Source organism: Aspergillus sclerotioniger, assembly GCF_003184525.1.
Source record: "Aspergillus sclerotioniger CBS 115572 chromosome Unknown BO94scaffold_38, whole genome shotgun sequence".
In the NCBI taxonomy this organism is placed as follows: Eukaryota; Fungi; Ascomycota; class Eurotiomycetes; order Eurotiales; family Aspergillaceae; genus Aspergillus; species Aspergillus sclerotioniger.
In genome coordinates this window covers 74076-93858 of record NW_020291028.1, presented here as the reverse complement: position 1 = coordinate 93858, position 19783 = coordinate 74076, and the positions used below count along the sequence as shown (strand labels likewise).

General features: G+C 50.7%; 6 protein-coding genes across 6 annotated transcripts; 4 read left to right on the top strand and 2 right to left on the bottom strand.

Moving 5' to 3' along the window:
• Nucleotides 1-22: 22 nt before the first annotated feature.
• BO94DRAFT_477068 (OPT family oligopeptide transporter) lies at nt 23-2687 on the top strand (the record flags this gene model as incomplete). Its single annotated transcript, XM_025608626.1, has 6 exons — nt 23-275; nt 337-1749; nt 1799-1964; nt 2019-2095; nt 2169-2544; nt 2615-2687. The coding sequence occupies 6 exons, from the start codon at nt 23-25 to the stop codon at nt 2685-2687; spliced, it is 2358 nt and encodes a 785-aa protein (XP_025462711.1).
• A 539-nt stretch (nt 2688-3226) lies between these two features.
• On the bottom strand, nt 3227-4106 carry BO94DRAFT_477125 (uncharacterized protein; the record flags this gene model as incomplete). Its single annotated transcript, XM_025608630.1, has 3 exons — nt 3227-3449; nt 3531-3912; nt 3980-4106. 3 exons carry the CDS (start codon nt 4104-4106, stop codon nt 3227-3229), a joined length of 732 nt encoding a protein of 243 aa, XP_025462710.1.
• A 1114-nt stretch (nt 4107-5220) lies between these two features.
• Nucleotides 5221-10247, bottom strand: BO94DRAFT_628223 (WD40 repeat-like protein). Its single transcript, XM_025617468.1, has 3 exons — nt 9330-10247; nt 7291-9273; nt 5221-7244 (listed from the first exon to the last, which is right to left on the bottom strand). The coding sequence occupies exons 1-3, from the start codon at nt 9825-9827 to the stop codon at nt 5322-5324; spliced, it is 4404 nt and encodes a 1467-aa protein (XP_025462709.1). The 5' UTR covers nt 9828-10247; the 3' UTR covers nt 5221-5321.
• Nucleotides 10248-13435: 3188 nt separating this feature from the next.
• On the top strand, nt 13436-13906 carry BO94DRAFT_590130 (DUF3759 domain-containing protein; the record flags this gene model as incomplete). Its single annotated transcript, XM_025615994.1, has 3 exons — nt 13436-13448; nt 13518-13679; nt 13743-13906. The coding sequence occupies 3 exons, from the start codon at nt 13436-13438 to the stop codon at nt 13904-13906; spliced, it is 339 nt and encodes a 112-aa protein (XP_025462708.1).
• Nucleotides 13907-15953: 2047 nt separating this feature from the next.
• BO94DRAFT_628221 (FAD-binding oxidoreductase) lies at nt 15954-17550 on the top strand (the record flags this gene model as incomplete). Its single annotated transcript, XM_025617467.1, has 3 exons — nt 15954-15998; nt 16051-16997; nt 17058-17550. 3 exons carry the CDS (start codon nt 15954-15956, stop codon nt 17548-17550), a joined length of 1485 nt encoding a protein of 494 aa, XP_025462707.1.
• A 1068-nt stretch (nt 17551-18618) lies between these two features.
• Nucleotides 18619-19595, top strand: BO94DRAFT_609067 (short chain dehydrogenase; the record flags this gene model as incomplete). The annotated part of the gene is made up of 1 exon (XM_025616568.1): nt 18619-19595. The coding sequence occupies exon 1, from the start codon at nt 18681-18683 to the stop codon at nt 19593-19595; it is 915 nt and encodes a 304-aa protein (XP_025462706.1). The 5' UTR covers nt 18619-18680.
• Nucleotides 19596-19783: the final 188 nt, after the last annotated feature.

Sequence of the window (19783 nt, the reverse complement as noted above, 5' to 3'; positions counted from 1 at the left end):
CCGCACCTCGTTCATCGCCATCATGGAGAGCAAGTCGGCTAGTGTTTCTCCCGAGCTGGAGATACCCACCAGCTATGACGAGAAGAAGAGCAGCCAGGACTCTCCCATGGAGCCTCAGATGCTCGAAAAGGGTCAGACCGTGCACATCGGTGAGGATAGTGAGGACTTTGACAGCGACGTGGTGGTGAGCACCGCTCAGGATCTGGTCACGCATATCATCAAGGTCGAGGATGATCCGTCTCTGAACCCGTGGAGTTTCCGAATGGTCTTCCTGGGTGGGTATCCCTATTCCTTTACAACACGCGGGCATGTTCCCTCCGGACTAACATCACACAGGAGCGGGCTTGTCCATCTTCGGCGGTGTGCTTCAGGAGATCTTCTACTTCAAGCCACAGACCATCTACGTCTCGCAGGTCTTCTTGACCGTCATTGCCTACGTTCTGGGTGAAGCCATGGCCTATTTCATTCCCCGTCGGGGCTATATCGGTCGGCTGCTGAACCCCGGACCCTTCAACGCCAAAGAGCATGCTGCCATTTCCCTCATGTCCTCCGCCGCTACTCAGTCCGCCCTGGCCACCGAGGCCTTGTCGGCTCAACAGCTCTTCTACGGGGGCTACCCGAACCACGCCGCCGCTGTCTTCATCGTCCTCTCCTCCCAGCTGATCGGCTTCGGTATTGCGGGCCTGCTGCGCGATGTCATCGTCCGTCCCACCAAGATGATCTGGCCCATGACCCTGCCCATCACCAGTCTGCTAGAGTCATTGCACAAGGATAAGACCGAGGCCAAGGCGCGGATGAAGATCTTCTACATCTTCTTCTTCATCCTCTTCTTCTGGACCATCATTCCGGAGTACATCTTCCCCATCCTGGAAGGTTTCTCCATCTTCTGCTTGGCCGACCAGCACAGCTTGGTCTTCACCAACCTGTTTGGCGGTGCTTCCGGAAACGAGGGCCTGGGATTCTTGTCCCTGTCCTTTGATTGGAACTACATTGCCTCTCTGGGTTCGCCGCTGTGGTATCCGCTGTATGCCATGACCAACAACTTCATCGGATACTTGTTTTGCATCATCCTTTTCATGGCCATCTACTACGGCAACATCTGGCGCTCCCAGGACTTTCCCTTCCTGTCCCAGTTGCTCTACTACGGCGACTCCAACTCGACCTACTACCATCAGTATAACCAAACCCTGATCCTCAATTCTGAGTTCATCGTGGATCCCACAGCCCTCAAGGAGCAGGGCCTGCCTTGGCTGACCGGAACCTATGTGGTGTACCTCATCACCTCCAACATGGGCCTGACTGCCACGATTACTCACATGCTACTGTGGGATCTCGACGACATCAAGGTCGGCTGGGCCTGGGCTGCCCCAAGCAAGCTCAAGAAATTCCTGAAGCCGGAGACGTACAAGTTCTGGGCCAACCAGGAGACCCCCGAGGAGCGCCTGGCGCGCCGTGTCAACGACGACACGCTGGACCCTCACTACCGCCTGATGCTTCGCAACCTCTACCAAGACACCCCGTTGTGGTGGTGGGGTGCCGTCCTGATCGCCAGTTTTGCCGTCGGTCTGGGCTGTCTGTATGCCATGAAGTCCACGCTTCCCTGGTGGGGATTCATCGTCGGCAACATCATCACGCTCGTCTTCATGCTCTTCTTCGGCGCCCAGTACGGGTTGACCGGCTTCCAGTTCAACGTCCAGCCCATCTGTCAGATGTTGGCGGGCTACATGTTCCCAGGCAAGCCATTGGCCAGTACGTCTCACATCACCGATCTGGATCCAACCTATGCTAACCTCCCCAGACCTCTACTTCACTTGCTTCACCTACAACTCCCTGCAGCAGGGCCAAGTCCTGGCCAAGGATCTGCGACTCGCCCAGCAAGTGCATCTATCCCCACAATGCACCTTTTTCGTCCAAGTCGTAGGCTGTATCATCGGTGCTCTATTCAACTACGTGATGATGTTAATGTATGCCCCCTCCCCTACCACCACAAGCCACCCCCTAACCAACCCCCTCCACAGCATCGTCCGCAACCAATCTGAAGTCCTCATCTCCATCGACGGTACCAACATCTGGAGTGGAGCCAACGTCCAGATAAGTCCCCCATAAACCCTAAACCCATCCAACACCCAAACTAATCCCCCCTTACCAATTCAACAGTCTCGCCATAGCCTGGAGTATCGCCAACGACATGTTCTCCATCGGCGGTCGCTACCAATGGGTGACCATCTCCTACCTGGTCGGCTTCATCGTCCCCGTCCCCTTCTGGCTCGCCAACCGCTTCTACCCCCACCCGATCTTCTCCTACCTCAACACCTCCATCATCCTCTGGTACATGGGCTGGTTGTTCGTCGGCATCAACGCCTCTATCCTGAGTTACTTCCTCCTCGGTTTCGCAGCCCAGTTCTGGCTCCGTCGCTACCATCCCCAGATGTTCAACAAATATAATTATATCGTCTCGGCCGCCCTCGATGGAGGCACTCAGATTTGTGTCTTCATTTTGACTTTTGCGGTCTTTGGTGGAAGTGGCACTGAGCATCCGTTCCCGTGAGTGACCCTTCCCCCATCTCCTCTGTATCCTTCCCATGTAGACACATGCTGATGACCTGATGATTAGAACCTGGGCCGGTAACCCCAACACCGATATCCACAATCTGGATTACTGCAAGGTGAACCCGGCTACTCTGTAATTTGGATGTTTGATGTGATGGACTATCTCATGCATAAGTGATTTGCTATGCTGCATTACTGGCTGGCTCGCTTAGTGACAGGATCAGAGAGTTTGATCCCTGATGTAGTTATTATTCGATTAGGTGTATAGCGCAATATGTTAGTTAAGACATATAATGGAGAATATGTATTATAAGGGTACCGAGCACTGGCATTATTTCTATCGTGTCGATTGCTATGGTTTCATGCTGTAGTGATGATTAGTACATGTAGTGTATAGACTAAGGGGTCGTAGGTGGAATGAATTCGCTCCCCTGTACCTCCTGCATCCCTCTTAGGGATATATCAACTCCTTTGATTGTCAGGAGCAGATAAAGTCTATACGTGATACCAGCCAGAATCATACAGAAAACTAAGAACTGTGGCTACATCGCTAAGTTCTCATGAATGGCACACAGTCCAGTACATATACTTGACAAAAAAGTATAAAAGAAAATATTAATTAATTATCCTAATACATCTCCACATATCCACATATTTACACCAGGTATCTACTATACTACTCCTTCGCCCCAGCAAAAGGACATCCCGAAGCAGACACAGCTTCACCCTCCTCCACCTTCACCTGTTCATGTCCCTTGGCAATCTGACGGAACATGTCCAACGGGTCGAACCACACATCGATACGTTGCAGCTTCAATCCGTCGTTGACCTTGGCGATCACGATACCTTGGATATCGATCGTGCCGCCGTGGGCGGCGATTTTGACTTTTTCGCCCTTGCTATATTTCATGTATTAGCATTATCTCTGGTGGTTGTGTTTGTATTAGAGAAAGAGGGGGGGGGGGGGGGGGGGGATGTACTCATTATATCCAACATAATCCCTCGCCATCACACCCCAATGACGCCACTTGAAGACCACGACCGGCGGACCACTGTATACTTCCGTGACTTCCCAAGCGAAGGTAGGCATCATGCGCTTGAAGGACTTGTGGCTTTGTTCGAAGTCATTGTGTGCGGGGTCGTAGTACGCGCTCGGTGTGAGGAGGGCATTGTATGTGCCGACTTTCAGCATGTGTTCGCCGGTGAGCGGGGGTCCGCCGTTCAGAGTAAAGTGGTAGGTCTCGTGGTCGATGGTGCGCCAGTCGGCGAGGTTGGTCTTGAAGGAGGCTTCGATTTCCCAGTTCTTGACGAGGTTCTCGACGAGGAAGGGGAGGCTGCCGGATTCGTGGGTCATTGTTTTGGCTGTTGAGGGGGGTGGTTAGTATCAGAGGGAGTTGGTGATGGAGGGAGATGGGTGAGGGAGAATTACTCTCTTCGTAGTAGGCGCGAGTCTTGCTGTAATCTGGGGGTCCTCCGTGGCGCCATGCGGCGTCTTTGTCGTTGAGGACTGCATTGGGGTCGAGGACGAAATCGGGGAGTCCTGCTGCGTCGGCCATTGTGGTGTTTGATGGTTTGGTGAGTAGAGAGTATGGTGGACGAGGGGATGGGAAGGGGGCTGTTAGCATATAAATAAAGTCGAAACTTTGGCCGGTGGCATGCCCGTCCCCGCTTGTTAGGAGACGTGGCCTATAGCAATGACCTCGGTATGTGCTGCTAGATACCTAGGCAATATCCGCGACATTGATTGCACTAAAGAGTGTCTAGTGGTGGGGGATGTCAGCCGGCATAAAGTCTTTTTTAGTGTTGTAGATAGCGCATGTGTCTATCTTGGCCGGCAGCAACGGCCAGGTTGCAGCGTTTGACATTGGGTTGATTCCCTGCACTGGATGCGTTAAGGCTATTGGTGACTGGGGCATGAGATGGATGGTGAGTACGGTGGGGAGAGCTGACATTGGCTCAGAGTTGGTGGTGGTTGTTACACTGAGCCCGTATCCTGAGGTTAATGGAGTCAGCACCCGCTATGTCTGCCCCGCAATGGGAAAAATTTTCGCTGATGAGATCAATGTCAGACAGCCGGTGTAATCGTTCCCTCTGATTCAATATAGATGGTAAAGGATGAAACCCTGCTTTGATTCTCAATGTTGCTTTGAAAGAGACCCCCCTGTATTGCCAGGATCAGGCCATCTCGCATGTCAACGAGGACGTCGAAGCCTAAGCACTCGATCCAGGGGTGAGATCTTAGAGCAAGCCGGCCTCCAATGGCGAGGCAGTTCTTACACATCGCGCCACGACCAAGTGTTGGTCTGGTCGGAGGCACACGGAAAAGCCAGCGTGATCCCCGTGCACTGCCATTGGCTTCTTCCCGCGGAATCTCTCCCGGTGGAGCCTCGGTCGGTCCCTCCGTGGCCAACCAGGCACCGTGATTGGTGAGCAGCCCAGATTGCAGAGCCCACCCAATATCGGAAATAGATTGGAATAGATTGCCCCTCGATAGTCTGGCCCGATGAGAGACGATAGCTGGAATGGCTATCGGGACGGATGTCAGAAACGTCAAGCTGGATCATGTTTAATTGAGATGCATAGGTTGCATCTAGATGCAGCTGTAAGAAAGAAAGTCTACAAAGAAAGGGGTCGGGCGTCTACGGTGAAATCTCAACAATAGATATGACAATCTCCTTGGCGATACTTGTACGAACTATTTCCAGCCTAGATACCAGTACAGACAGAAATCCTCAACAGGCCACAAGGCCAACGAACACAGCTGCCAAGCGTCACTGGCGGAATTGGTAAAGAGTAATGGACCTCGATCGAGGTCCCACTTCTCCGTGTCCTATAGCTAGTATCCCATCTTTGCTGGCCCAATGCCGCGAGCGATAGGAGGGTGGTAGCCAAAGGATCTTCTTTCCTTGCAGAGTAACCCACTCTGGTTTCAGCACACGTACCTCCGCTTTGGCGCTATCAAGACGAGCGGTATGGTATGATGGTGGTAGATCATATACGTCTTTGTCTGTCTGTAGAGAAAGCCCATCACGCGTGAATGCAAGGTCATAGAAGTAAGTTTGGGTGCTGATGTCATGCAGCAGTGTGCCAGTTGTCGGGTCCCAGAGTTTGATCGTCTTGTCAAAACTACCGGATGCCAGCCAGCGGCCATCGGGCGAGAAAATGAGCAACCTGGCACCTTCTGTATGCCCCTCAAGCGTGTGTTTGAGCGTACCAGTAACCGGGTCCCAGATCTTGATTGTCTTATCTTCAGCGCTAGAGGCCAACCATCGCCCATCTGGTGAAAAAACCACTTTTTTGATTCCTTTTTCATGCCCCTCTATAGTACGTTGCAAGGCGCCGGTGGCCGGATCCCAAATGTTGATAACTTTATCATCAGAACCGGAAGCCAGCAATCTCCCATCGGGTGAGAAAGCCACTGAAGCAACATGACGTCGATGATGCTCCAAGGTCCGCTGCTGAGCATTGGTCGCTGGGTCCCAGAGCTTGGTATTTAAGTCCCATATCTTAACGGTATCGTCATAGGAGCCAGACGCTAGCCATCGTCCATCTTCTGAAAAGGCCAGGCTTACAACCAGGCCATGGCTTTCGCAAGTTCGAGGGCTATCAGCGTACACCGGGCTCCAAAATGTGGTGTCTAGGTCCCAAAGTCTAATGGTTCCGTCAAAAGCGCACGATGCCAGGAGTTGCCCATCTGGCGAGAAGGCCGAACATTGCGCAGCATAAGTATGGCCCACAAAAGCCTGGTGCTGGGTTCCAGTGGCCAGGTCCCACAATTTGACTAGCTTAGAGCTAGAGACAGTTGCCAGCAATAGCCCATCCGGTGAGAATGCTAGGGATACAGGGTGATCCTTGGTATCAAGGGTTTGCTGCATGGTCATGGTCTCCAAATCCCACATCTTGACATTCTTATCAGAAATTGCCAGTCGACCATCAGGTGAGAATGCTATTGCGCTAATTGTACGGTGGCACTCTATGGTATGCAGGAGAGAGCTAGTTGCCGGGTCCCAGATTTTGACGGTTTTGTCCCAAGAGCCAGATGCCAGCCAACGCCCATCTGCTGAGAAAGCCACTGCATGCACCCACATCTCATGGCTCTTCAAAGTTCGATGTGAGCTGGTCTTCAAGTCCCACAATTTGACGGTATGATCGTAGGAGCCAGATGCCAGCCATTGTCCATCGGCTGAGAAGGCTACTGAGTATACATGATATCCGTGGCCCTTCAAAGTTTGATGTACATTGGCCTGCAGGTCCCAGACTTTGACAGTGCTGTCGGTGGAGCCGGAAGCTATTTGTCGTCCATCTGGTGAAAATGCTATTGAGATAACAAAACTCTCATGACCTTCAAGGGTCTGCTGTAGGATGCTAGTCTCAACATCCCACAGTTTGACAGTACCATCCTCAGATCCTGATGCCAGCAATTTCCCATCAGGCGAGAATGCCACTGTTCGAACAGCCCTGGTACCATGGCCGTCAATAACCTCAATCTCTGCGCTCCAGGTTTCTTCAACCTCTGGGAATCTGAACATCCATGTGGGCATCTCAAATGTTCTTCTAATAATTGACTTCGATGGGGCAAATATTAGCCCTGAACAGTACAATTGAAGGGGCGCGATGTCTGCTATGCGACGACACTTCAGCATGAATCGTTTGGCATCGTAGAGGAATTCTGATACTTCAGAGTTTTTTTTATCCTGTATATCTCAGTCACTGTTTAACGAACGTCTCTGATAAACTTACCTTGATAAGTGATCGTAACGTATCGATGGCTTCTACAATCTCAGACGCGTGACCCAGGACGCACATTACTTCAGCCCAGTGAAGGAAATGCTCTTGGAGAAACGAGTAGATGTTATCCATCAAAGACATCGAATTCTCGGAGTGTGCTAAATGCCGCGTCCAATATCGGCATGAATATTCTAATTCTGGCGGGATGTAATCGCCGACAGATTGACCGATAGTTTCTGTGCTGATCCCCATCCGCTCGAACCCCTCGTATGGCAAGTTGCAGATGTTCTTTCTCAGTTTGCGCTGCATAACTTCGAGGCATTGCGTAACAACCTTTTGTTGCGCCCTTCCCCCGTCTATCCAGAAGTCTGTTTTCTCACGGGTCTCCGGGTCAAGAAGGAAATCTCGGAATGACAAGTGAAAAAGTCCAACTGGCATGGCATTGCTATCGGGTATGTTCAGTACTGCATGCAGCCGATTTAATCGGGTATTGATGACGCTTGAGGAGATACCAAGAAGCTCTGACAGAGAGATGACTGATAGTGGAGACTCAAGAATAATGATCGTACCAACAATCTCATGGAATTCTTCGATGATCATCTTGCTCCGTTTCCCGCTATGAATCGGCATTCTTTGCAGTACTGGTAGATACGTTCCATCCAGTTTTGACTCTTCATTCTGATATTTGAGAATCTCGGAAAGACTCTGTACCGGATCCAAATCATAGTCTTCGAATACGCGGCACACGGTGGCTGCAAAAATGAATAACGGAACAGACATCTTGACCAATTGTTGGAACTCGGTATTGCCAGGCCAGTCTGGAGGTAATGACCGGGCCTGCTCGATCTTCTTTAGCTTATGCCTCAGAAACAATGATATATCATGCTCGATAATCGGCCTTGCGATCCTGTGGAGAACAAGATCCTGGTGTTTATCCCGAACTTGATCATCCTGGAAGCCAAGTTGTATTGGCAGTTCCGGGCGGCTAGTTATGAAAACGCGTAACTGAACAGGCTTTGACCGTTGAACTTGTGAAGATGATTGTAGTAGCGGCAAGAGTTGCAGCAGAAGGCGTATATCCTGTTCTTCTTCACACTCGTCCAGGGCATCGACGACAATTACCGATCTTTTCACCTGTTGACTATCATCCAAACCAGCTAGTGGCTGAAGAAGAAGCTTTTCAAACTGTATCCTGAATCCACGCTTTGAGATATCAGGGTCATCTTCAATGGCCTTTGACACGCCAACTGCGAGATCTGGGAATGCCGCAATGAGTTGTCTTGCGATTGTTGAAACAAATCTTTTTGCATGACCACGGTCACCTTCGCCTCTTTTGAAAAAATAGCTTGCTCCAAGTTGTCCCTGTTCCTGGAATGCTCTGGACAGTGAGCGTGAGATTGTTGACTTTCCTGTCCCCGCCATTCCATTCAACCAGAAGATACACGGGCCTTGTGAGGAGCCTCCCCAGTCACTGACTTGCTGAAGAAGCTCTTTTCTAGTACCGGGAAGGCATTCCTCCTCATGTTGGTTTTGATAGGAATCAAAGGAAGCCCCTTCAGCATCTGGTAGGTTGTAAAGATCAAATCTCCGGTGGAGGTCTTTGACCAAACTGATAACCTCATCTATCCGCCCCAGTAGTTCTTCTGCCTTCTCTTGCTGTTGGAGATGCTCATCATGCCTGACCCATTGACGCAGTCTTTCCTCGTCACTTTTGATTGCGGACTCAATCTGCTTGAGCGGATGGTTGGTTATCGGAAAAATACTTTCCAGTATTCTCTCACCCATAGTAGCCTCTTGCATCCTGTACACCTGTGCTGTATACCGCAATATGCCCTTGTAGACTTGGATGATGGCAGTTTCGACTTGAACCTGTGTTTCATAACGATTATCATGGTAATGTTCCTTTTCCACAAAGGCACAGCGTGTTAGGACATCCGTCAGGAATGCAGATGATTCGAACTGGGCTTTTCGTATGTTATGGTAGTTGTGTGCTATCTAGAGAATGAATCTGATTAGCTTGCTTTCACATTCTCGCATTCACTGGAAGATACCGTCAATCCTAGTAAGATGACACCCCAAGCACTTGACGCAACAAGGCTTTGGTCGCCTGACACAAACACGTCCACAATTGCTCTGAAAGACAGTGTGGCATTTAGAATTTTGTGTGCAATATCTCGAATGTTGATGTCCTCCTTATCTGGGCCTTGTTTGATCTTCAAACCCCCCTTTCGATAGTCCTCGTACTGCCTTTTCGTCGCTTCGATAACATCATCGACTATTTGCAATGCCTTTCCATGGTGTCCCTTTGATTGTGCCTCTTTCTGATTTCTTGCCAGGATCTCTCGGTCTGTTGGACCTAGGTCCTTGTATGCAATCTGCCACAAGTCCTTTGGGCATGAATCCGCCTTTTCTTGCCGTATTTGAGGCAGCTTGTCAGATTTCTGGACAGTGAAAGAATATTCAGAAGCAGTAGAGAAACTCTCGCGTGGAGATCGAGTATCGTCCCCGCCCTTCATCCTGCGCCATATTCTCTTAGAGTAGCGTTTCATGTTTGTTAGTTTGTTGCGTGCACTCTGTGCATTCCTCTAGTCGAGTCGATGTCGATGAAAGCGCAATGTGAGCTGGAAGGTAAGAAAGAGGCAGTGTCCCAGATGCGCAGCCTCAGTAGGCGCTGAGCTGGCGCGCGGCTGGATGGCGGGGTAACTGGCCATAATCCCTGTACTTTTGTCCAACGTACAGAGAAGGTAGCCCGAATAGCGACCACCTAAACATTACAGAAGCTGAAATGCATCGATCAGGTATTGAAATGCGATGATTCCGCTTCGTAGCCTATTACTTTACCGCGCAATTAACAGGGTTGTATACCGCATTATGCGCTAAAACTATCACGTCGGTTGATTTCATTCATGGATCGTATATTCAGTGGGCGCCTCGTAATCAGTCGTTGAAAATCGCGACGGAAGGGTAGGTAGGTAACCATCATCTCCAAACGTCTCCCCTGGGGCGGATCCAGACTCATGATGAATCGGACCGAGCCGGCAACGAAAGAGCCTATCAAGAGAACCTAGCTCCTTGACTCTTTGTCGTATCGTAAGACAGTTTAGCTTGGGTGGTGAAACCTTTCGGGCGGGTAAGATAAGCCCAGCACCCTACTCCATACACACACTGTAATGACTTTAGCAAAAGGGCGTGGAAGTAAGATGCAGAAAAGTTGCATTGCTTCAGGTGAATCCGAAAATACCCGAGGACGGAACAAAAGTTGTCCCGAACCGGCTGGGTGTCGTTTAGACAGTATGTTACTAATGCCTCAGGCATCGACGTGCCGGGGGCGGTGGGCGTTTTCTCTGGCAGAGTCCGGCAAGCGAAGTGATGGGCTCACTGTGGCCAGGCATCACCGCACCCCTATCCATCACGGAACGAACATGCCCTGGGTAAGCCAAGGCCAATGTCCTAAGAATATGGGAGAAACTCTGTCAATCTGGATGACACAGTCTGCTAGGAATCCACCTGGATGATGTGCCAGGTGAGTGATAAAGATGTCTGTGTACGGCACAAACTAAAGCGGTAGGTAAACAGCCAGGTAGATAGCAGTGAAGTATGGTGGGGGCTTTCGACATGGATCTCTACGTTTCCAGCCGCTTCCCTTCCAGATAAGAACAGTATCCGGAGTATCTTGTGCTCTGTACTGATGCCTGTCGGCTTTTTACGCAGCGCGCGATGGTGGCTCTTTCCCAAAATATGCTCTCCGGTCTGAGATGTAGCCAGTTGTCAAACTCCTAGATATTTTTGAGCAGTAAGTTTTGTCCATGATATATTCACAATCACTGCATACATTCCCCACTCACAGTGATTGGCGACGGCATACCACCATTGCCTACGAAGTTCCTACAAAATAAGGTGGTTGTTTTTCCTACTGAGGACTTGAACATTCGCTAGGGAACAGCCAGACGTCATCATGGTCATCCAAAACCGTTCTGTGCAACCACCCGACTCTTGAATCTGGCGCAAGTCTTCCAGCTACTAGATATGTGGAAGGGCAGATGGGAGTGCTTCGACCGAGAGTAGCAGATAGGACCGACTCCCCCACTCTGACGATCGAAGTGGATGAATCTGGCCACCCGGAGTCTGCAGCGTGCATCCACTCCACTCCATGCCGCAGCTGAGCTTAATGACACCTAACATCCCCCATCGTAAACCGGCAGAGAGATTGGCCAGTCGATGTTTGACCGTTCAATCTTTCGAGGGACTGAGTCTTTCCAGGATTAAGAACGATCCTAGATTGTTCAATGATGCTAAACCTCCGGTAGGTAAATTGGGTGCTTGAAGGCAAGGAAGGCGAGTTTATGATGCCCCAGGCCCCCAACGCTCATCCGGGACCCTTTCTGAGTCGCCAAGACGTGATGGGGTCTCGGCCAGACCGCTTTTCCGAACAGTCTGGCATGGAAGCTGAATGCCCCGTATCTTCTTACGAGACGAGCCGATGGTACTAATGAAAGAGGACACACGGGCGACGATCCTTCGATATATCAGTGGGGTCGGAAGAACGAGGTTGCCCCGGCTGGAATTGACACGCTGGTCGGATTGTGAATCACTTCCAGGATACCTGATCCGATTGAGTCTCTACCCAACACACCACTTACTCAACAATGCCGAGTTGGAAAATCTGCCGCCATTCGAATTCAATTAAGGCTGTGCCCGATGACATTGTACTATGTACTTGGAGTCTTGGATATGACGGCATCGACTGTTGCCCGAGTGGCAGTGTATGGCATGTTGGAGCTCACTAGCCACAATCCCCTGATTGGTACGCAGCTCGCTTTATTTTCCGTCTGGTGGGGACTGTGGGGATGGGACTGAGAAACCTGATGGCGCCCATCGGAACCGAGGACCCAATAATTGGTCAGCATCATGGCCGCAGTCCCGAAACCGCCATCGGTCGGACATTCCATTCGTCCATCTTGCCCACTGCAGATCTCCCAAAACGCAACGCCCTGTGCAGTACTGATCCTACTAGATAGGGGTACGATAAGAGGACATGGAGGGAGTGGCTGCTCATCTACTTGAGACCATGGAAAGGAAGGATTGCACCACCCCAACGCGTGGCCTCGACCAGCGCAGGAAGCCGAGACGTAATGGCATCATTTGGCGCGATCGGAGGCGGAAACCCACTTTGACCATGAGGGAAATAATACTAAGCACCTTTGCGGTGAGGGTGAAGTGTCCAGACTCCAGAGGTACCCCTGACTGGTCTTGGCGGATCTGATTCCGGAGCTCTCGCTCCGGCATTCCATCCGCCGCGATGTGGCTGTGCTAACTGCTACTAGTCAGTCTCTCCCAGTCTCCCTGTCGTCTCGAGTTTCCGTGGCACCTACTACGTAGCCACTAGCCAGTCGATGACTCGATGGAGTGTGCCCTTCACCTAGCCATCAGTCCCACTGCAGTTCCAACGTCGAGGGAGGGAGCAACCACGCAGGCGAAGGGATTTGATGAAACCAGCTAGGCCCTATTGGGTAGGAGGGTGAGGGTGAGACCGTGAGACAACTAAAAATGGCACGGATTCTCGCTGCTGAGAAACCACGCTTCCCTCTGTCCGAAAACGAAGGAAGGCCATGGACAGAGTGGCTGATGAGGTGGGCCAGTGGCCATTCCGATCGTTTTGTTATAAGGACGAAACTTCAGTAGGCGAGGGATAGTCGGGTGGGATTCTCGCTCTGTGACGATACCGATGGCCCACGAAGCCCACTTTTGCGGATAGCCAAGGCCCTGTCAGCCACTCACGACCGAAATTGCCTCCAACTGGAGCTTGTCTCGTCTTAGCTTCCACATCCAAGCCCAATCACTCTCCGCCAAGAACCCCCATTTTACTATGTGCCCACCATGGTGACCATACATCTGCCCCTCCGTTGCCTTTCCATTGCCTTTTCGGGGGTCCCTGACAAGCCCCCCACGGCAACGGAGGAGCTCAGCCTTCCATGATATCATTTAGCCCTCCATCAGGGGCCGGAGGAGGGGCCCAGAGAGCACTGTTGAGGACCACAGGGTGAGGAAGCTCAGCCTATATCTACCTCCTCCTCTCCCCCTTGCTATCCTCTTTTTCTTCTTCATCCACAAACATCATTTTCCATTCCAAACTTCACTTCATCACACACTAGCAATCATGGGTTGGTTCGGTGAGTACTCATGTTCCGCTGCGATATCCATGTGCTCCTCCAGCTGACCAGTATCGTCTCAATGTTCAGACAGAGACAGCGAGCAGGGTGACGCCTACGGCCAGCTTTCGGAGTTCACGGCCGGCTCGGAGGTCACCGAGGAGCACAAGGCCAAGTTTAGCCACGAGTTCATTGGCGGTGCTGCTGCCTACGAGGCCATGAAGGCCTACGAGGAGCACCAGGCTAAGAACGGTACATAATCCCTGACTTCCCTGACTTCCCCTGCCTCGATCTGGGATGCTAATTCCCTCTCAGGCAAGCCCGAGAGCCACGCCCAGGCCAAGGAGATCCTCGCCGGTCTCGCCGGTGCCTTCATCGACCGTGAGGTTGAGACCAAGGGTCTTGACTTCGTCGACCGTGAGCGTGCCAAGCGCCACGCTCGCCAGCAGCTCGAGGAGGCCTCCGCCCAGGACTTCTAAGCGATTGTTTTTTGATTTGAGGACACCTATCGATTTTATGATGTATGGTAGTGTGTATGACATGATCTAGAATATACCTCTTGAACAACACTATTTCTTCCATTGTAGATGTATTTTACAAAGATGTGGGATCCGGGGCAATTGAAAACATGCCGACAGATCAATTTGCCCCGCAGGAAACCGGTGATGTGATGAGATGGCTGCTGACCGAGGCTGCATGCATGCACTCGTCATCGACCCCGCCAATACCCAATCTGCCGCAATTGCCGGGATTTCATGTGAAGGTAAACCAAATTTGAGCGATGCAGCTAAACTGCAGACATCAGGGCGATTTCTTCGTATATCAATCCGAGATGTATCCGTAGTGATGTTGACAATGCCATTATTCCCGATCACATCTTATAGATCGTAATCCTTGCAGGGGTTTTCTTTGTTCTTCTCCCGGAGGTAGTTTCCGGGTCCTTGGCACTTTCGTGGTTGGTCGCTTTGACCTTCTGCCTTGGGAAGTCTAATCGCGAAGGCTTTCGGCAATAGAGATGAGTTTCTGGTAGAATAAGAATAATAAATAGGGAGTAGAGGTCTAAGAGGGATATATTCGTCAACTTTACAATCATATAGAGTCGTAATATCCGATCATACATGACATATAGTTAAGTATACCAGAGATATATTTATCAGAAACCGCCTCAATCCGACCCGTTTACCACAACCACTCCCACGAATGCTCATAGACAAGAGTGTCCATGGGTTGCCTAGGAGTGGTGGTCACATGTCGAATGAATGCCACGTAGCCAGATCCTGAGGGATTGGCCTTTGCCATTCATTAATAATTAACTCCATCCCGCCGATCCGTCCCAAAGATGCGCCAGATCCTGATCCACCACCGCCTGGTCCATGGGATCAAGATTCCTGGGGTTCCGTGGTTTTCGCAGTCTGATAAATTAGGGGATGGGATGGTAAATATTGTTTAGTTTGTGCGCGCGATCGTATATGAAGATGCGCCACGAATGAGGGTGGGTAGGCGGGAAATGCGACCGGGGATAGATTCAGCGCGGGAAGCGCCAGGATGTCTTTTTTGCTTTCAGGGATTACACGTGCGGATTTACATAGAGATTGGTGCTTCTGTTGAGGGATTGAGATTTAAGAGGCGAGTTACATCGATGTTATTATCGAGGAGTTAGACAGGGTGGATTCTAGAGGTATGCCAAGCATTTGAGTTTATGAAAGGGACATATACCGAGGAAATAGAAGCACAATGGACCAGATACAGACAGAAGTGGTAACATAAGCTGAAAGACGCAAAGAAAACAAAAGTGCAGACACGGCAGCTTTATGTTCATTAAACTTGATTCTTGTGACTATGACGCAGCAGTAATCTATTTCAACCCAGTCTCGACTGTGCTTTACAGTACTTATCATGTGGTCATTCATGACATAGGCAAAAAACAGCAACAACCACTCCAGCGCCCATTCGTGATAAACTCCACCATGGCTGCTGGGTCCTCGCCAGTGGTGCCAGTTCAAGACACAGAGTCATGAAAGATTAATCTGGGCATATTTCAAGAAGAACTAGAGCCCATATATGCATGGTTCAGTGCAAGGTCCTGGCAGAGTGGGAAAAAGTACCGATTCACAGCGCGGGGACTACCGTGTCCACATTGCTTATATTAACGACACTCACTCACTCACCAAGCAATTACATTGACAGGCATGATCCTGATTAATGAGAGTCTGCTCCAGGGCCGAGCCATGTTGGTGGCAGAGCAGCCGTTGGGAACCTTATGGAACGAAGCAATTCATTCCGTGTGGAGTACTCTTTCCGATGAAAAAGATACATGTCGATGAATACATGCCTATCGGAGGCCTCGTACAACCAGGAAACCGCGATGGATCTGATTGGAAGTTGGTCTTGCAGCTGGCCGTCCATCGCTTCATTCTCTTCCCCTCACAGGAAATCCAACCATAAATGTCAACCATGGCACCCTGCCACCTACCACTCCTCTACTTATTGCTTTTGATAATGGATCCATCCATCCTGGTCGCGGCGATGTCGCTCAATGCTACCGGCCCAAGCAACTTGAGCGGTGCTTGTGTAGGTTCTCCCGTTATGCGGCTATTGCATCCAATACTGACCGATCATCTAGTGTCTTGCGCTGTGGTCCCTGCTTGGGGCTGCCAAAGTCGCCTTTCCGGGCTCCCAGCTGTACAACTTGTCTCGCTCCTCGTACTTTTCTCAGCAAGAGGCCGAGGTCCAGCCCCTCTGCGTGGTCGCTCCCTCCACCGTGGACGATGTCTCTACCGCCCTGAAATCGATCACATCCATCGCGGCATCGCTCCCCGACGAGGAAAGGTCAACCTGTGACTTTGCCATTCGCTCCGGGGGCCATGCCCCCATCGCTGGAGCGGCCAACATCGAAAGAGGAGTTACCTTCGACCTGCGGGATCTCAATGCCATCGAACTGAGCAGCGATCGAACCATTGCCTCGGTCGGCGTCGGAGCTACTTGGGGCAAGGTGTATGCCATTCTGGATCCGCTGAATCGGTCTGTCGCCGGCGGTCGCGCCGCGCAGGTCGGCGTCGGGGGCTTGACCACCGGCGGAGGTATCTCGTACTTTTCTCCCCGCTACGGATGGACCTGTGATACCGTCCAAAACTTCGAGGTAGTGCTGGCAAACGGGACAGTCGTCAATGCGAACGCAGACGAGAACCCAGACCTGTTGGTTGCGCTGCGCGGAGGCTCCAACAACCTGGGGGTGGTCACCCGAGTGGATCTGACGGCCTTCGAGCAGGGTCCTCTCTGGGGGGGAGCTGTCTCCTACTCAGTCGACACCATCGATCAACAGCTGAAAGCCACCGCCGAGTTCAGCATCGCCGAGACCTACGATGAGTATTCCTCGTTGATTGCAATATATACTTTTTCGAGCGCCCACGCCGCCACCATCATCAACAGCATCAAATACACCAAGCCAGAGGAGAACCCTCCGGCCTTTCAGCCCTTCACTGAGATCCCTTCACTCCAGAACACATTGCGCATTGCCTCTTTATCGGACATTTCAGCCGAGGAAGGGTCATCATCACCCAATGGAAAACGGTAAGAATCAGCCCATCCATCCCCGTGCCCGCTTGGATCTAACCACCCTGCGCGATGCAGACAATTGGCAACGGTCACGACATTTGAGTCCTCCCTACCCATGTTGAATGCGACCTACCGGCACTGGAACACCAGCCTGGCAGCAATACAAGGCGTACCGGGCATCGTCTGGTCCTTTTACCTCGAGCCGCTGCCTCCGTCGATCTACGCCCGGGCCGGCACAGATAACTCATTGGGTCTATCTGACGCGTCCGGATCCCTGATGGTAGCTCTTCTCGGCGCAATCTGGAACGATGACGCTGATGATGAGCAAATCGAAAAAGTCAGTCGTGAGCTGCTTACTGCCATTGAGAACGATTCCCGTGACATGGACGCCTATCACCCGTTTGTGTATCTGAACTACGCGGCTCCATGGCAGGATCCGATCGCTAGTTATGGGGAGGCTAGTGTGGAGCGACTGAGTCGAGTGGCGCGGGATGTAGATCCAAGGGGGGTTTTTACCGCAAACGTGCCCGGGGGTTTCAAGATCCCTGGGGATCGTTCGGTGGAGTGAGATTGAGCGTTTCATGGGTATGTACAGTTAAAGACTGGACAGTAATATCAGAAAGACAGAAAAGTATTAGCAATTACCCCATTCACATATTTCCCTGTCTGCCATCAGATCATTAGCAAGGGTGTTAACAATGGATATCAACACGTATTGACCTCAATTTCGTCAGGACATCGCTGTGATTGTATTCATACAAAGTATTTATTTGCCATAATTACCTGGCTCCATCATTGAGATTGGAAACAGATGAACACCGCAGTTCCGAGATCCCATAACTCTACCCAATGATATCCACTCCTCGCAAATAGGGCTGTAAGGTTCAGTTTGAACATTAATTATATAACATCTAAGAATCTGTCTGAGAGCATTCACCACCTTCTTCAGGTAACACATATTTCCTGAGGCCATTTGAGAGAACTTCAATTTTACTCGATTAAATAAGGAAGAGATAGTAAGTCAGCGCAAGACCTAACCATCTAGTTATTCTTATATAGGCTGGTTTATTCAGAAGCTTCACTGAATCTTTCCAGTCCCAGACATAGAGACTCGAACCCTCAGAAATAATTATCAAGATATGCTGAGTATTCTGCCAGTCCCTTGGTAACCAAGCAAGCGCAACATGGGTCATGATGATAGTCTCGGCATTATGGGTATGTCCTCAGATGAAGACCGTCACTCGGACTTCCGGCGCATATTCAAAGAGATGCTGATTATGACTCTACGGTATGTAACGAGGAAATTTAGAAAAGGGTATTCTAAACGTGGTACTTGCGAGACCCACAATGTTTGTAGATGACGGGGTTTCAACCAATCACTGATACTCTCTGAATCAGGTCCCAGGAAAAGTGGGGATCATGCAGCTGGATGACGGTTTTTTAACCAATCACGACAGATTGTGAATTAGCAATCGAGAAGGAAGAATAACTTCCCGTCCAGTTAGATTGGATTGATTAAAGTTTCTGGTCAAGATTCTTTTCGAGAGTACCTACTAGATAAATACAATGGAGCATCACCAACGTAGTGGCTTTAAAACAAGGGTCATCGCCAGGCCGCCTCTGCTTAACCTTCATCCTCTATTCTCATTCCCACCCCTTCCTTCCATCTCAACTCAAGTACCTCGCAAGTAACCCACCATGCCTCCCTTCCACAGCCAAAACATCCCCAACCTCCACAACCAAATCATCATCGTCACCGGCGGCAACATCGGACTCGGGTACGAGACCATCCGCCAACTCAGCTTGCACCATCCCGCCAAGATCTACCTCGCTGCTCGCTCCGAACCCAAAGCCCATCAAGCCCTCGCCAATCTAAAACAATCCAACCCCACTTTCACCAACATCCACTTCCTCCACCTCGACCTGGCATCATTCGACAGCATCAAAGCAGCCGCAGCAGAGTTCCTCCGTCTAGAATCCCGTCTGGACATCCTCATCAACAACGCCGGGATCATGATGACGTCCGAAGCACTCACCAAAGACGGATACGAGATCCAGTTCGGAACAAACGTGCTCGGTCCAGCATTATTCACGCAGCTTCTTTTACCAATTCTCCGGGAGACAGTGAAAATGAATGATCAGGCCCGCATGGTGATGCTCTCGTCTGCGGCTCATGCCCGGGCACCGAGTGATGTTTATAACTTTGAGGAGTTACGGACAACGGCCTCACATAGACATACTACAGAGCGATATACAATTTCTAAACTGGCGAATTTGCATTATGCGCGGGCGTTGGCGGACCGGGAAACAGGGGTGAAGATAATCCCGGTGCATCCGGGCATGGTGGCTACGAATCTTCATCATGCGTCCACAGGGATGTTTCTGAGACCGTTTCTTCATGTTGCTGTTAGTTTGGCGGCAACGCCGGTGGAGAAAGGTGCGCTTTCGCAGATCTTTGCGGCGGTGAGTCCTGATGCGAAACATGGGCTGTTTTATGGTCCTGTTGGGAAGGTTGAATTGGGGTCGAAACTTAGTCAGGATGTTAAGCTTCGGGATGCGTTGTTTGCGTGGGTGCAGGGTGAGTTGCAAGGGCATGTGGAGACGGTTTGGTAGAGGTTTGTGGGTGCGGGTGTGTTGTTGATAAGATATGATTGTTTTGTATCTATAAGCTCGGTTACCTTTTTGTCTGAAGATGGGATTATTATCATTTTTTGTCACGTTCGTACTAGTATGCTAAAATGATATACCACTGGTTTCTGGAGAATAAATGGAACGAAAGGCTGTCCTAGCATTTTTGATAT